Consider the following 15,883-nt stretch of genomic DNA (forward strand, 5'->3'; position numbering starts at 1 on the left):
CTTCTTTGATATGGAACAATGAAATAAGACACTAAGGTGTGATTGATAGTTCTATTTCACTCCTCACTTACCTGTCCCCTCAAAACAACTGCACATTAGCTCTGCGGTTTATAGAGCACTTAGTAACCCTTTTTAGCACTGACACTGGTGATTGGACCATTCCTGTCAACTGAACTCCTTTTCATTCTACCACCCAAAGTGTCTACAAACATATTTGTTTTGAGATTTTTCCATTTGTAAAACTCCTGTACTTTTGAAAATCATTTGATAACTCCACCCTATGTTAGTTACTGATTCTTATGATTGCCACCTCCTTCACGAGGAAAATGCCACCACTTATAGGGATGGATAGCATAGTTGGTAGAGGTCATCAGAAAATCTTCAGGTCACTGTTTTTTTTTAGCCAAGTCTACCCAACGATATTCTTTGCCCTTTAATAACCTAAGCAATAACTTTCAAGTTTAAACATTCATGATTTATGATGGATGATACAAATGTTCAAGATAAACATTTATGATTTATACAAAACATGATGTTTAAACGTTTCAAAAAGCAGGAAAAAAGTGTTCACTGTTTTCAGAGTAAATGTCAAAATGCCAATACTTTTATTCCCTAGGCATTTCATAATTTTGAAAGCTTTTGTACCAAGGTCTAGCCTTCCCTGCATGAGATTCAGACGATGTTTGTTTGTAAAACCTCTTGGTTGTTTCCGATCTCACCCCCCCCTCACTCTCCCACCATGCACTTTCTTGACTGTAGATATACTTATGTGTATTTTTCGTTTATTATTTATCATTGTCGTTATACGTACGTTATTTTCTGATCCCACAGCTCTACATAAAGCAAGCCCGCAACAGCGTCAAGAGTTCATTACTATCCAATTATGACATGAACCAAGCAAATCTCAGCTTTGTCGAGGAACTTTTGAAGGAATGCAAAGTCAAGGTAACCAAACCTTTTTTTTTCCTTTATAGGGCACTAACATTTCTGTTAGCTTTTTAACGACAAAATGCCACAATGCCTGGTTTTGCCTATTGGTGTCCATGCCCTCCCTAGTCTCTTAATGATGATATTAAAATCAGATTAATTTAATTAAAGTTTTCTTAGTTTGTACTCTGTAGGAGCCTATCAAATATCAGAAAGGAGCCTGAAAGTTGTTATTTTTGACACGGTTCTTTTGAACACAATTGCAAGACATTGAGTTGCATCATTGGTGCTCTTATGAAATTTAAAATTGTGCTATAGTGCCCTTAAGTTTTTTTACTGCCGTGTGACACCAGTTCCCCCTCCCTCCCCATGATGCATATGTCCTGCCCATTTCCAAAGTTATGTCCAAGTTATGTCCAAAGTTATGCCTTGTGAGTACAGATCCAGATCATCATGGGGGGAGGGAGGGGGTGGTGGGAGGGGTGGAGGAAGAAGTGGGAATTGATTGATTCTTTACACGGTCCAAGATATTTATAACCATTTGAAACTTTCTATTCAAACCTATTCAGAAATCTCTCATCAGTAATATTTCAGCATATTCTGTCTTTTTTTCCCCAGTCCTGGTCAGTCTCGTCATTCTAGCTCAATAAAGCCGAGTGTCATGTTTAATATGGACTTGTGTTTGTTGATCATCACGGATTAATCATCCATTTCTTATCCATTCAGGCGTTCAAAACCTGTATCAGATCAAAATATCACCGTAATATCAAAAATAATCAAAAATATCAAAATATCACGTGCCATATTGCACCGGATCGTTGAGTCACGTTTTAGAGTCTGCATTTCAGAAAATTACCTTACGAAATATCCCCTCATTGAATGTTTTAGTGGCGTGTTAACTTTTGAAAGCACTGCCATGCTGTGACATACATATATTTCTAAGTGTTTTGATTATGCTGGGAATTACCTATTGCTATCAACATTTTTCCACAGGGTGATGTATTTTTCTTGATTTGACTAATTAAAAGCAGTCACTTACACGTTAATATTTTTTACTGTTATATGCCAGTCGTCAGCTCATTTCTGAACAGGAAATGACAAGTTGTAAATCACATTCCCTGCAGTAAAAACCAGACTTTTGTGTACATTTCTTTACAAAACTGCACAACAGCAAAAAAAAAAAGGAAGGAATAAATTTATTCTTGAGGCCACTGAACCTGTTTTCTCTACTCGGTGATGTTTCTAGCCTAACAAATGTAATGTATCTCATATTACATGACAAGTGCTCATTTTTGTCATGTTTGAAATCGACAATGTTGAATCTGCATTCTATTTGACTTTAGTTTTCCTTCTCTTTATTAATTTCCCAAAGGACTCTCCCTTATTGAAGTTAATGAAAAGAAGGAATTAAAAAAGAAAATGAGAAAACGAGAGAAAAGTTTGATTTTCCATCAAGAATCCGCTGTATTTCCCTTCATGAAAGATCTTTCATTGATAATTGAACCTATCCATCATTTTGACTAATTTTTTTTTTTTTGTGGAGATGTGAAGACGGATTATTACTTCATAAAGAAAATAAATCCGTTCTTTATTAAATATGTCGATGAATGATGAGCAAGCAAGACTAATCTGTTGGAATGATATATTTTGTATATTTGAGATTGCTAAAGCTAAAGAAGATAAAAGAGGCAGCCTATCATTGTAATATATCACAATGTCAGCCTAGTGTTATAATAGTTTCACACATTCTGCTATGGTTATGTAAGGAATGCCTGAAATATTTGACTGATAAATTGGTCTTTTCACTCATATGCTTGTAAATCTTATCTACACATATTTTTTAGCTACTTTGCTGTCATTTGCTGCTTACATTTCGTATTTTGAGTTCTCGTAAAACATGAACACTCGCATCTTTTTTTTAAAGTTTAGTTGAAAAATTATTTTCCTGTGATGTAACTTCCAACAATGTTAATTCACTATACCTAGTACTTACATTGCAGGTGTATCTATCAGGCAACTCCAAATGTGTTTACGTTGAAAACAGGCAACAAGAGACAATCTCTTTTATTCAATAGTAACAATTTTGAAAGTTTCAACTCAAGTGTGTAGTCTTATGACTTATGTCTTATGTGTAGTCTTAGTGTGTAGAATTATATATTAGGCAGAAGTGAAGAAACAACATTTGCAGGGCTTTAGATGCCAATTAAGAGGCGGTTTCATTTAATTAGTTTAACAAAACCTCTTTCAAATGGACTCGGATGAAATTAATGCGACTACATCTCTCTGAATAATTTTTCTGATGTCAAGTATATTGTGTGCATAGGATAATACTTCAAGCAGTTTTTTAAAATATTTTTTATGATAATTAACTGCCATATAACTAGGGCTGTGCACTACTATATTAATCACAGTGTTTATTAATGGCGATGAAGTGTTTTGATCAATCCCTACCTGCCACAACACTACATGCATTGCTACAGTACATGTTGAAATTTTCAAATGTTAAACCAACCCTTCTTTTTTTACCCTTTTATTTTTACCCTTTTAAAAGAAAGCAACTGTTCATGTCATCGTGACCATTTCAATGTCTATAGGTCTCAAACATCTGCGAATTTAAAAAGACAAAATATAGATCCTGTTCCTCGACATATTCTGATAGCGTGTGATGTTACACCACGAATGCAACAAGTTGCTGTCATGTAGTAATTGTACGTTCATGTGATTTTGTGTGTCTGTGTTTATGATAGATTGTTAGCCTGTTTCTTAATGGGAACTAATCGTTTACTCCCTAACTCTTCATGGTATTCCAGCTAAATCCAAATTATGCTTTTCCAAGTGTAGTGAATATTAAAAGATAGGAAGGAAGTATTTCTACAAATTGTCTGACATTTAATATGAATCGCTGTGAGATAATAATGTAAAGTATACTGCTCTTGAAGGTTTGGGCTTATTCATATTTTAAGACATACCTCCCAGTCACAAAAGGGTGACACATGAAAGAAAAAGAAGACGAAGAAGAAAAAATAGGAGAATGTGCTTGAAAAAACATGGTAGAATATTTTGCTTATTAAAAAAAAGGATTTCATTTTGAAGGTATCGGAAAAGTTTAAGACTTCGCTGTCAGCGTTTTGCAAAGTTTCTTTGAAATGCTCGGGGCGAAGCAAACACACAAATACATTCAAAAGCAACATTAATTAGAGTGGGAACTGTATTGCATGACTGCTAATATTAAAATTACCTCGGGGGAATAAGTCGAAAGTGTTTTATCCCTGATCCGAGCCAATAAAAACTTTGATATATCCTCAGCGACATTCCAATGCGAGATCAGTAATTTTCTTCGTAGCTAAAGAGGTAAAGCCGCATCAAATTATCCCTCTTGATTAGAGTTCTGAACCAATCCAGGAGGGAATCTTTTTATTTTTCCTTCTTCTGTAAGAAATGTCATCAAGGTAGGAAGGATATGGGAAACAAAATCAGCCAAATATAGATGAAGGCTATATTAAAAAAAAAAAAAACAACTTAAGGAGAAATATCCACCCTGGAGATATATAATTTCAAGCTTTTGGGAATGTCCTACTTTTCACATCACCCATCTAACTTAAGCCCATTTCCTGGCAAATTTGATAAGTTGTCCTTCATTATTCTTCAGTTTTCTGTGTTCAAATCAGAAAGTAAAGTATGACTTTTGAAAGTTTTCAGGAAAAGTTTTTTTGACAATTTTTCCAAAGGAAAGTGAAGAACCTATTGAAAGTTAATCACTGAGCCCCTAATTATGAGAAAAAAAAACAAAACTTGATTTTTTTGGAAAACAAGAACTGTGTTAATGTTTTTCTGATGTTGAACCAACCCTGTGATTTTGTCTTAAAGGGGAGTCTTCCATGATGACGTACCACCTAAATATAGCTTGTGGTGTCTGCAGTGTAGGAGACACCTTCGGCTAGAATAAATGTTCACAAATGTTGTTAGTTTAGTAGTTCAGTTTAGCAAAAGAAGGAGATTAAGAAGAACAACCAAGTCCCCATCAAGGACCCTAGTGTCATCCCGTTAAAGACCCTAGGGGGACCCTATCAAGGACCCTGGTGTGACCTAATCAAGGACCCTAGTGCTTATGGTAGTTTCACAACAGATATTTAACATGCTGCAGAAAATCTTAAACTCTGTTGTTTTTTTGTCAAAGTAAAATTTCAATAACCAAATTTCTTGCCATATTTATTAAGGCTAGATTTGCATCCAAAAATTGTCTGACAGAAGTTGCTAGTGCCATTTCCAAATTAAACCACTAATCAGCTAAATGAACCAATTAAGATGAGAGAAGGTGATACATACTGTTGAACAAGCCACAACAATGCACTGTGTACTTGTCTTGTCTTGTTTATTTCATAGTCCAAGTACTGATACTTGAAGCTATTCTGGATTTTAAAATATTCAGCTGTTTATTATGTTCAACGTCCAGGAATGCTACTTTAAGGCTAAATTGATGAATGATCTCACCTCCTGGGTGCATAACAGTGTTATGTTTCCCTATTGAGGTTTGTTGTTGCATCTTAATGCTAACTTACGTAATGATCTGTGTGTTAGACTAAGTACTTCAGCCGCTTTCATTGATGAATGTCAGATGATTAAAGGGTCATTCCTCAAAAATGAAAGGTTGTGTAGAACTACAACCAGGACTGATAGCAGTGGTTTCTAAAAGTCCACAACATATCCAAATTCATTTTAAATTTTAATTAAAAGTTTACTTAACTAATACTTTAATTTCATTCTTAACAATCTTTTAAATGTGTAGACAAAGAAGATGTTGGTGTTTAAGATGGGACAGGAAGCTGTGGAATTAGGACATGGTGACGTCAATCGATCCGGAGTTGAAGAAAACACCCTGATCGCCAGTCTCTGTGACTTTCTGGAGAGAATCTTTAGCCACAGAATACACCGGAAGCAGGTGATTAAAAACCATTCATATTTAACAAATGTTTAATAAAAATGTAATAGGTTTTACTTAAAGCTGATATGAGAGTCTTTCCAAAGTTTTTAACCATGTTTTGTGTTTCAGTTGCACTGTGAATCAGGTAGGCATTTTTTCTGTGTCAGTATAGTACATTTTTATGCAATGAGTAGCAATGAAGCAACTTTGTGTTTTATCACCCAATGGAATGTTATTTATTGCAAGGTTTTTATTCCTAAATTAAAACAGTGCAGAGAAGATTGGGTTTTCCAGTATTTACTTCGCTCCTCGCTTACCTGTCTCCTCACAACCTTAGCACCTCGTTCTACCGTGCCTATAAAGTCCTGGTAAAATAATAACACTGTGCGCCCTCTATGACCGGACCCCCCGGTCACTGCCCTCCTCATTCTACCATTAAAAGTGTCTTCACGCGAACTTCTTGTGGAAAAATTTCCCTTGGATTTCATCTTGGTTTTCTTTAGCGATCGTTGGAAGTTTCTTTCTTTGGATTCTTAGGAGTATTAGCAGTCCTTTCCAGCCCGATAAGTATCCTTTTTGTTGAAAGGAATTACTCTAAAGTTAATGAATTTACAGACATATCGAAACATTTCAGTCCTTAGGGAGTCTCTCAGTGTTTTATGAAATGACTCTACATTTCCATGAAGTGGTTTCCGTAGATTATGATTGGGATATATAATATCGATGTTCACCCTTCAGGCATCAGCACGGTCGGTTGTTCTAGTCATAAACCGCCATTATTTGTACCTCCGGAATCATTTTCTTTTTTCAATGGCCTTATAATATTTCTCTCCTTTGCTTCCTCAGTCTGCAAATTTCCAGGGGAAGTCTGCTCTTTGGTCTTTTCTCATCGCGTATCGTAGATTCAGGACCAAGAAGCAATCGTCATCAGAACAGAATTTGTACAGTGAGTTTTGAGTTTGTATAATCTTAGCCGATTATGAGATTATGGCAGTATACCATAAAAGTCTTGTGAGTGCCTTTGCTAAGTTGTGATTGGTTAATGGATGTATTCCGCCTATTGAATATTCATGCATTCTAACTCCAAGGTTTTCGAACTTGTCCACCCACGGATCCCTAGGGATGATGACAAATTTGTTCTGGGATCTGTAGTCGTTGGGGAGTATCATCAAGTTGGGGGAAACTTTGGGGTTTTATATTCCAGTGATTGCTTTGTCAGACCTATTCTCACTGTCCTAAGAGCAAAATATTAAAAGTAACATGTCAAGGAACACCTTTATTACGAACCCCAGTTTCTCCATGGACCCCTCAAAACATTTCCTAATGGTTTGTGGACCCCATGTTTAAAAGGATGGACATTGAATCCAAAAATAAAGTATGCCAGACTTATAGCAAATATAATAAGAGAATTATTTTTAAATTGCAAGTTATGTACAGTCAAAATTATATTCCAAAAAAAACAGATAACTTTCCTGCAAACTACAAAAAGAACCAATTAATTTGTTACTGAATGTGTATCTTTCTTCTGATATGTGTTTCCCCAGTCAATTTTTTTAATTTATTTTTATTTCCAAGAGAAATATAAACTTGTTAAAGAATTCATGTATTGTTAGATTCTGTGAATTTTTCTTAGATTGGAAGTAATATTACTTACATATAATACCTAAATATAATATGAAAGATAAGAAAGTTATGGGAATACTTATACAAGTATATGTTTAAACCTATAGAAAATATCATTCTTTGACAAAAAAAACTGATATATTAAAAGTATTTCATCAGTTTCCAAACTTATTACGACTTTCTCATTCTACCCTCTCTCCTTTTCTTTGACAGGTCTTGACCGGCCCGTCCACACCGCCCAGCGGCGTAGCTCTGTGGTCTCTGACCAGCTTCTCCAACCCCTCCCGTCTGATATTATGTATGATATGAGGTAAGGATTCATGAATATTCATCAGTCTAAAACAGATTGAATTATCGTCTAGATTTATTAAGTAGACCAGCTCCCTGCAATTTTTAATTTCAAATTCATTCGTACGTGTTAAATGTATGTAAAATTTGATTCCGTAAACAGCATCGGATTTCACCGGTATATTTAAATGTTAATCTCTGATAAAATCATTTCCGATATTCCTTAAACCTACGTAATCATTTTCGATAAAACCTAACACCTTCCACCTTCCAAATGGTGTATGAGTTTTCATCTGTTTTCGTGTGAGATGGCAATCAATTTCCATCTCACACGAAATAGTTTTAAAAACCGGACAGATTATTAAACATCCGTAGCGTTGAAGCCTTGGTTTGAATCCCAGCGGAGGCTGGAAGGTTTCCTCTGCTCTAGATTTTCCGGCTTCGTGCCTCCCAATCTATCAATATAAATATATTTATTTAGCATAGACATGTCGGCTGATCGGGTCCCAAAATATTCTGGCTGAATCAATTTAGAATTGGATTTCAGGAGCTATAAATATGATGTGTGAACATTACTTTCTTGATGTATGTATAAACATTAATAAATAAATAAAAGATTAAACCAAAAAAAATAACCACTAATGCCTTTTATCTTAGAAAATATAGCCACAGTATGTACCAGGAAAGTTACAGTCGGCTGAAAATCCCCATGCAGCAAGACTGAATCAATATTAAACAATATCTTGGCAGATCAGTAGTGCCTGTGAAACAGGTGCAGCTTGAGATGCAGCCTTGCTGCAAGATGCTGCAGCCCACTCAGCATCCTACTATTGACTCAGTGCTATAATATAAAACTACACCAATTCCCTGATCCTGTTATATGGACAACAAGTAAAACACACTGCAAACAATGATGCAGTCACTTTAAAATGTTAAAATCAAGCCCCCCAAAAAAAATGTCAAATCTTTGTTCAGACCATGGATTGTGGGACCCAAATTTAAGGAAAAAGTGACTCTTGGATATTAGGGTTTTCTGTTATAGTTTTTGGGACAATTTAAGTGTTTGTTTACTTGACTTTATTTTAGTTTGATCTGTGTTTCACTATTTCTAACACGCAAAGAATTTTCATGCTACCTTCCCAATATCGGACATGAATATAACTTCATGAAATATCTCATCCAGATGAACTGCCATTCATCTTCTCATCATCATCATCATTTTTGGATAAATTAATTCCTTCTGCCAAGCCTTATGCCAACCAAAATATTAAGCTGCTTTGATATAATATATAATATTTTGATCCCCAGAAATGTCTAGAATTTGATTTGTTTATATTTTCTTTCTTTCTCTCCCTTAAAAGAAATGTGGAAAGAATGTCAGACATAAAGACTGATGTTGGCCGAGCTCGTGCCTTTGTCCGCCTCTCGCTGGAGCGTAAACTTCTCCATAATCATCTCAGGGAACTAGTATCAACACAGGAACTATGCAAGTGAGTAAATACTTCAGTCTCTTAAAGGATATTTCCAATATATCAAAGTGCTGCATTGTTCGCCAGTGGCCAAAAATCCATTTAATATGCACAAACGACACGTGAAAAAAAAAAACACTACGGCCAGTTAAGTGTTTGGAATAATGGCTAGCCTTACAATGTCTACAGCTAACATGACATATTGCTATCATCTAGAGAACCTTGCAGAATTCTTTCTTAAACATACTAAATTTGGCTTTTAATGTTAAAAAAATTATAATAAAAATTCTTTTTGTTTACGACGATGGACATCTTGGACACTGTTTGAAAAAAAGTAAAGCCATTCCAGCTGCAGCGAGGCTGTATTTCGTAAAACTGCAGAGCAGAAAAGTTTGTCTTATGTAGCCTGGCTGCAGGAGGCTGCAGCTCCCTCAGCATCGCAGACTGACACAGTGCTTTGGCCAATTGTCTGTTTCCTCTTGAGTTAGCGTTTTCAGAGCCAAGTGCTTGACAAAAGAGAGACCTTGACCCATTGTATCTTCTGTATTGTGTTTCCTTGCCCTGTCATTACCTCTATAATTTATTTCATATTTTGTTTGTTTTCCTTCTATTTTTGCCTCGTCCAGACGAAGATACAAGCGCTATGCCTTTCTACGAGCAGAGGAAGAGAAAGAACAGTTTCTATATTACTTATTATCTTTGAATGCTGTCGACCACACATGCTTCACCAATTCTTTCATCAGTACAAGTAAGTTTGCACAAGTAGATGGGAAGTGGTGGGTGGGGAAGTGGTGGGTGGGGAAGTGGTGGGTGGAGTGGTGGTGGTGGGTCGGGAAGTGGTGGGTCGGGTGGTGGTGGGTCGGGTGGTGGGTGGGGTAGTGGTGTGCACTGAGAACCACATGTACTACGAATGAGAGGTGGGCGAGGGGTGAACTGCCGAAGGCTTTTTTTGCTAAAACTGCTCATCTCACATCTACATTTGTTACCCAATTTATTTACTTTTATTGTCATTTTATCTTTCCCTCCAGCCATGTCATACAGGGTTTTGATAATCCAGAGCCGTAAATTTCAGGCTCCACTCACGGCTAATCCCTGGATCTGCGTCTCAGGGGAGATTAACACCACCAAGCTCATCCCTATCCCCAAGAACAATCAAGGTTTCATCTTTTCGGTAAGATATGAAATATATTTATCTAAGAAACTGAGACAAAAACGATTGTATCCTGTTTATTAGTAATTGTTTCATAGATACAGACTAGAGTTTAAAAATTTTAATTAGTAAATCAGAAATTAGTGTATTAGTAATTGTTTCATAGGTACAGGCAAGAGGGTTTAACATTTTAATTAGTAAATCAGTAATAAGTTAAATTAGTGATTGTTTCATAGATACAGGCTAGAGTTTTAACTATTTAATTAGTAAATCAGAAATTAGTTTATTAGTAATTGTTTCATAGATACAGGCTAGAGTTTTTAACATTTTGGTAGCTAGAGAGTCAACGTTGTAGTATTTTATGGTCTAATGGGACTAGAGGGTTTCAGTGTGTCATAGTTACAGGTGGAGATTATCAATGTGTTTGATAAGGCCTTACTACCCCCCCAAAGCAGAATATTATATATATTATATATTAATATATTTCAGAATAGTGATTTAAATCCTAGAAACTATTGTTAAGTAGATTACATTACAAATGTTAAAGACTAATGAGAAATAAACCTTTCGAAATCCTGTTAATTTTGACAGCATCAAAATCTTGGCATGTTGACCACGGTTAGGATTGGTCACGACAACGCTGGCTTCCTTCCCAGGTGGTTAGTGGACAACGTAGTCATCAGAAATGAGATCACCGGACACACTTACAAGTAAGTTTAATTGTGAACTGCTTATCCATAGTTGTTGTAAAAATTATAATATTACAAATATTATAATATTGTACTTTACTAAAAGTAGCATTGCAGTGGGTTACCAATTTCTTGCTAAATCTGCAATGATGTTGTTAAATTTTCCATTCTTTTCTTGATGAAAGTAGTTGCATAGATGTAGTATATCCATCGAATCGTATCTCATGCTTTAAAAATTTAATAAGAAAGAAGGGGGACAGAAAAGTTTGAATCTCAACAGGATTTGAGTCTGTGACCTGAGTTGTTCAAGCTATAAGCAAGCTGATGATGATGATGATTTTACGGTTTAATCTTCTTTCTATGTTTAGGTTTCCATGTGGGAAGTGGATAGGTAAGGGTGTTGATGACGGCAGTCTGGAGCGACTACTGGTCGGTGAGCTCCTCCCGCTGTGTCAGGATCTGGAGCATGACTTTGGCAGGGGCTCCCAGACACTCCCAAACCGCAAGAAGTCATCCACCCTGCCCCGCCCCAGTCATACCAGTATTAAACTAGACCAGAGTGCAATTCAGGAAAAACTCACAGATGTTGTCAACAACATCGTCAAGCACTTCTACAAGTCGGACAAAGAGGTGGGGCTCATGCATATTCATGTCATATCTAGTTAGGGGCTCATGCATATTCATGTCATATCTAGTTAGGGGCTCATGCATATTCATTTCATATCTAGTTAGGGGCTCATGCATTATCATGTCATATATAGTTAGGGGCTCATGCATATTCACGTCATATCTAGTTAGGGGCTCATGCATATTCATTTCATATCTAGTTAAATCGTTCCTATCATGTTAAAAGCAAAAAATCAATCAAATCAAACTATTCGTGTGATGGTGGTGGTGGAGGCATGCATATTCATAATGTTGGGATGAGTGTTATAAGATTAACAATGATATGAGTTTATGCATATTCATCTTTCCTTCAACTCCTCAGAGAGGATCGTTCACACCCCTTCTCTGCGGTGAAGATGGTTTGGTCCATTGTATGGAGATGGTACTCCAATATGGTTTCAAATCATCTCGGCTTTTTCAGAAGAATTTCTACATCTGGGATTTTCTGGGTGAGTCTTTGAATAAAATTCCTTGATTTGTGAAATTTAATTTTTGTTTGTAGAGCTTGTACTGCTTAAGTCGCTTGAATTTTCAGTCGTCACTTCACAGCACATGTTTGTGTAACAGTTGCTAAAATTATGTCCACAGGACCAAAATTGTGGGAGTATGAACTACTGTAAGTTAACATTATAATGTACAGGAGTTTTATTGTTTTAGTTTTTTTTCGTTTTTCTTTTTTCTACCAGAAAAAGTGAAACGTTGTCTGGATATGCTAGATGAGTCGGAGGAGGGTCATCTCAGCTCACAGCAGGAGAAGAAAGCAAGAAAGACATTTTGCTTCACTCTTGAGCAGATCACACAACATGGCAGGACTATGGGCAAGGATGGAAAATTTCAGATGCTGGTCTGCATCGGTGTTAGGTAAGAGATGTGATGAAATGTAAGACCAGATGTCAGATGCTGGTCTGCATCGGTGTTAGGTAAAGAGACCAGATGTTATGTAAGACCAGATGTCAGATGCTGGTCTGCATCGGTGTTAGGTAAAGAGAGGGGATGTAATGTCAGACCAGATGTCAGATTCTGGTCTGCATCGGGTGTTAGGAAAGAGATGAGATGTAATGTAAGACCAGATGTCAGATGCTGGTCTGCATCGGTGTTAGGTAAGAGATGTGATGAAATGTCAGACCAGATGTCAGATGCTGGTCTGCATCGGTGTTAGGTAAAGAAACCAGATGAAATGTAAGACCAGATGTCAGATGCTGGTCTGCATCGATGTTAGGTTAAGAGAGGGGATGTAATGTCAGACCAGATGTCAGATTCTGGTCTGCATCGGGTGTTAGGAAAGAGATGAGATGTAATGTAAGACCAGATGTCAGATGCTGGTCTGCATCGGAAGAGAGGGGATGTAATGTCAGACCAGATGTCAGATTCTGGTCTGTTTAGGGTGTTAGGTAAGAGATGAGGTGAAAGGTTAAGACAAGATGTCATATGCTGGTCTGCATTAGTGTGAGGTACTGAGATGAGATGAAATGTAAGACCAGATTAGGTCTTACATTATGTATGAGGTGGTGACTCTCAGTATGATTTCTGACAGTTGTGTAAGTTTCTGAGATCACTTCAAGTTAAAAGAAAACTAAAGCAATTGTTGATGTAGCATCCTAAGTTACATAAGAGATTATTGTACTTGCAGCAAATTCTTGCAATTTATTGCTTTAGCAACTCCTTAAGGTATGCCACAGACAGCTTGAAAGATGATAATCATTTAACTTTTGGTACTTCATATTTTTGTTTCCCCTTTGAAATTTCATTAACATTATGTTAAGTCTTGGCTGTACAATTTATAAGTTCTTTCTTTTTCTCATGGTAGGAATCACCTTCTCTACCAGTGGTTGCCGATCTTAGCCGAAACTTCAGTGGCAAAGAATATGTACGAGGACTTCTCCTTCTTTAACAACCCTGTGGCTTTGGACTCCATCGTTAATCTATTAATGCAACTGGAAGGCTTCAACATTGTGCTGGAATCATCCATTACAAAAGGGGTGGAATATGAATATTCATGACAATGAATATTTAAAAATGGACGCGTGTTGAGTCATGCATGTATGTGAATGTAGTCATTTTTAACCTGTTCTGTTGGAGTGATCCATTATGAAAGGGGTGGAGCATGAATATTTATAATAGTGAATATTTCCAAAACGGCTGTGTGTTGAGTCCTGCATGTATATGAGAATATAGTCATTCTAGCCTAGAGGAGTTTTTAGTCGCCCTGCTCCTAACTTGAAGAGATAAAATATGAATATTTATGAGCATCATTATCATGAATATTCACAGTGTTAGATCAGGCATGTGTGTGCAGGAATGATAGCCAATAGAACAGCATCATTGTTCTGTTCCTGAGGGGAGGGAAAGCATTAAGTATGAATATTCATTGCAAAGAATATCTTGAAGGAACATTGTGTTTGGATCATGCATGCCTGCCTATTTAGTCACTTAAGGCATGACCTGACACTTTCACCTGTGTGGTAAAGAACAGCAAGTTGGCTGTTGCACATGATATATGGATATTCATGAATACTCATGAATAATCATTCAATAACTGAATAATCATGAAGCAACCCATTTTTGTGAGTGTTTGAACATTAGTATTAAGCAACTCTGCAGATATTGCAGATCTTTTCTTTTTCTTCTCCTCCTTCCTCTTCTTCTTCTTCTTTGTCTGGTGATGTCAAGTTATGACCACCAAGTAATGACGTTGATGTCTAATGCATCGACCGAGCGAGAAAATTGAACCGGTTCTGGATTTAGTTGAGACAGAAATTACTGTAGAAGCAAATCTGTAAACAGGAACACTTTACATCAGAGAAAATCTCAAGTAGGCGTATTGTGGAGATGTTTATTTTCGTAGTAATTAGTTTATGACCTTTGACCTAAGCAGTATCAAAGACTAGGTCAAGATGATTCTCAGGAAAGGAATTTTTGGAGCCCACTTTCTCAGGAAAAGCAAAGTAGTAACTGCACCCTCCTTTAAAGAAACTGAAGGATAATGATCCTTGTGAATGGACTGACACACTTAACAGAATTGTAAATAAATTGAATTCAAATGTAGGAGAACAGGAGAGGCTTGAGTGGGTGGGGGGGGGGGCAGGGATAATATTCAGGAGCTGTTGAAGACATTGGGCACCATCAGGGCTTTAGTGGACATGACAGGGTGGGGGGGGGGGTCTAAGGAAACTGGAGATTGGGGGGAATAGGATAATGAATTGTGTATGAAAAGGGGCAGAATGGAGCTGTTGAAAGGATTGGAAGCTGTTAAGATTATTTATAGAGTAAGCAATGTCAAAAGAACATAAGGTATTATAGTTTGTAAAGGAAAGAGGTTGATTTTTAATCTTTGCCAAAATTGGGTATTATTTTTATAGAGTGTTTGTAAAGTTTGCTCAAATTAATCATCTATTCTCTTTTTAATTTGTTTTTTATACAACCAGCATTCATGAAAATGTATTTGTTACATGCTACATAATTCAATATGCCCAATACCATTTCAATTCTCAATCCTTATATAAACTGGGGAGGGCGGGGGGGGGGGATGTGGGGGAGTGAGGGAGGGTGGGGAAGCAGGATTGATTTTTGTTTATTAACTTGAGTAGCCTTTGTCCTTGCCAGTTATTGATGAACAAAAATTATTTGTGTATGCCAATCAGCTTCTCGTTACTTTGCCTTTAATTGCATTGTTTTTTTTTTTCTTTTTGCTTTGTTTTATTTCAAGCCCACATTTGCCGTTTATAATCAGGGATAGGTAATAAAGGCCTTAGCGTCATAATAAATGAACTTTTGTGCAATTTTAGTTGCAGTTACTTTAATGGATGGTTGTGGTACCTTCATCGTAAACTGTGACACCTTAGGTGCTGTGTCAAAGGATATTCAGTGATAAGACACATACATGTGTACAAAAATGAGTGAACAAATATTGAGTACAAAATTGAGTTTAAAAAAAATGAGTACAAAAATGAGTACAAAATGAGTATACACAATTGAATACAAATTGAGTATTCAAATTGAATACAAATTGAGTATACAAATTCAATACCAAATGATTATACAAATTGAGTATACAAATTGAATACAAAATGAGTATACAAATTAAATACAAATGAGTATACAAATTGAGTCCAAAAATGAGTATACAAATTGTACAAAATGTAGAATGAGT

At 36.4% G+C, this 15,883-nt stretch overlaps 1 protein-coding gene across 1 annotated transcript in view; it reads left to right on the forward strand.

The window, feature by feature from the left end:
• LOC139976270 (DENN domain-containing protein 5B-like) overlaps positions 1-15,588 on the forward strand; it is an 80,190-nt gene extending 64,602 nt beyond the window's left edge. The window contains exons 9-20 of the mRNA XM_071984949.1: positions 832-945; positions 5,714-5,866; positions 6,695-6,794; positions 7,685-7,781; positions 9,121-9,249; positions 9,855-9,976; positions 10,257-10,399; positions 10,970-11,088; positions 11,436-11,697; positions 12,056-12,182; positions 12,420-12,594; positions 13,541-15,588. Of these exons, the coding sequence (XP_071841050.1) occupies positions 832-945; positions 5,714-5,866; positions 6,695-6,794; positions 7,685-7,781; positions 9,121-9,249; positions 9,855-9,976; positions 10,257-10,399; positions 10,970-11,088; positions 11,436-11,697; positions 12,056-12,182; positions 12,420-12,594; positions 13,541-13,733 (1,734 nt within the window). The 3' untranslated portion in view covers positions 13,734-15,588. The remainder of the gene's footprint in view (positions 1-831; positions 946-5,713; positions 5,867-6,694; positions 6,795-7,684; positions 7,782-9,120; positions 9,250-9,854; positions 9,977-10,256; positions 10,400-10,969; positions 11,089-11,435; positions 11,698-12,055; positions 12,183-12,419; positions 12,595-13,540) is intronic.
• The last annotated feature ends 295 nt before the right edge of the window (positions 15,589-15,883 follow it).

This window comes from Apostichopus japonicus, chromosome 1 (genome assembly GCF_037975245.1).
Source record: "Apostichopus japonicus isolate 1M-3 chromosome 1, ASM3797524v1, whole genome shotgun sequence".
NCBI classification, from domain to species: domain Eukaryota; kingdom Metazoa; phylum Echinodermata; class Holothuroidea; order Aspidochirotida; family Stichopodidae; genus Apostichopus; species Apostichopus japonicus.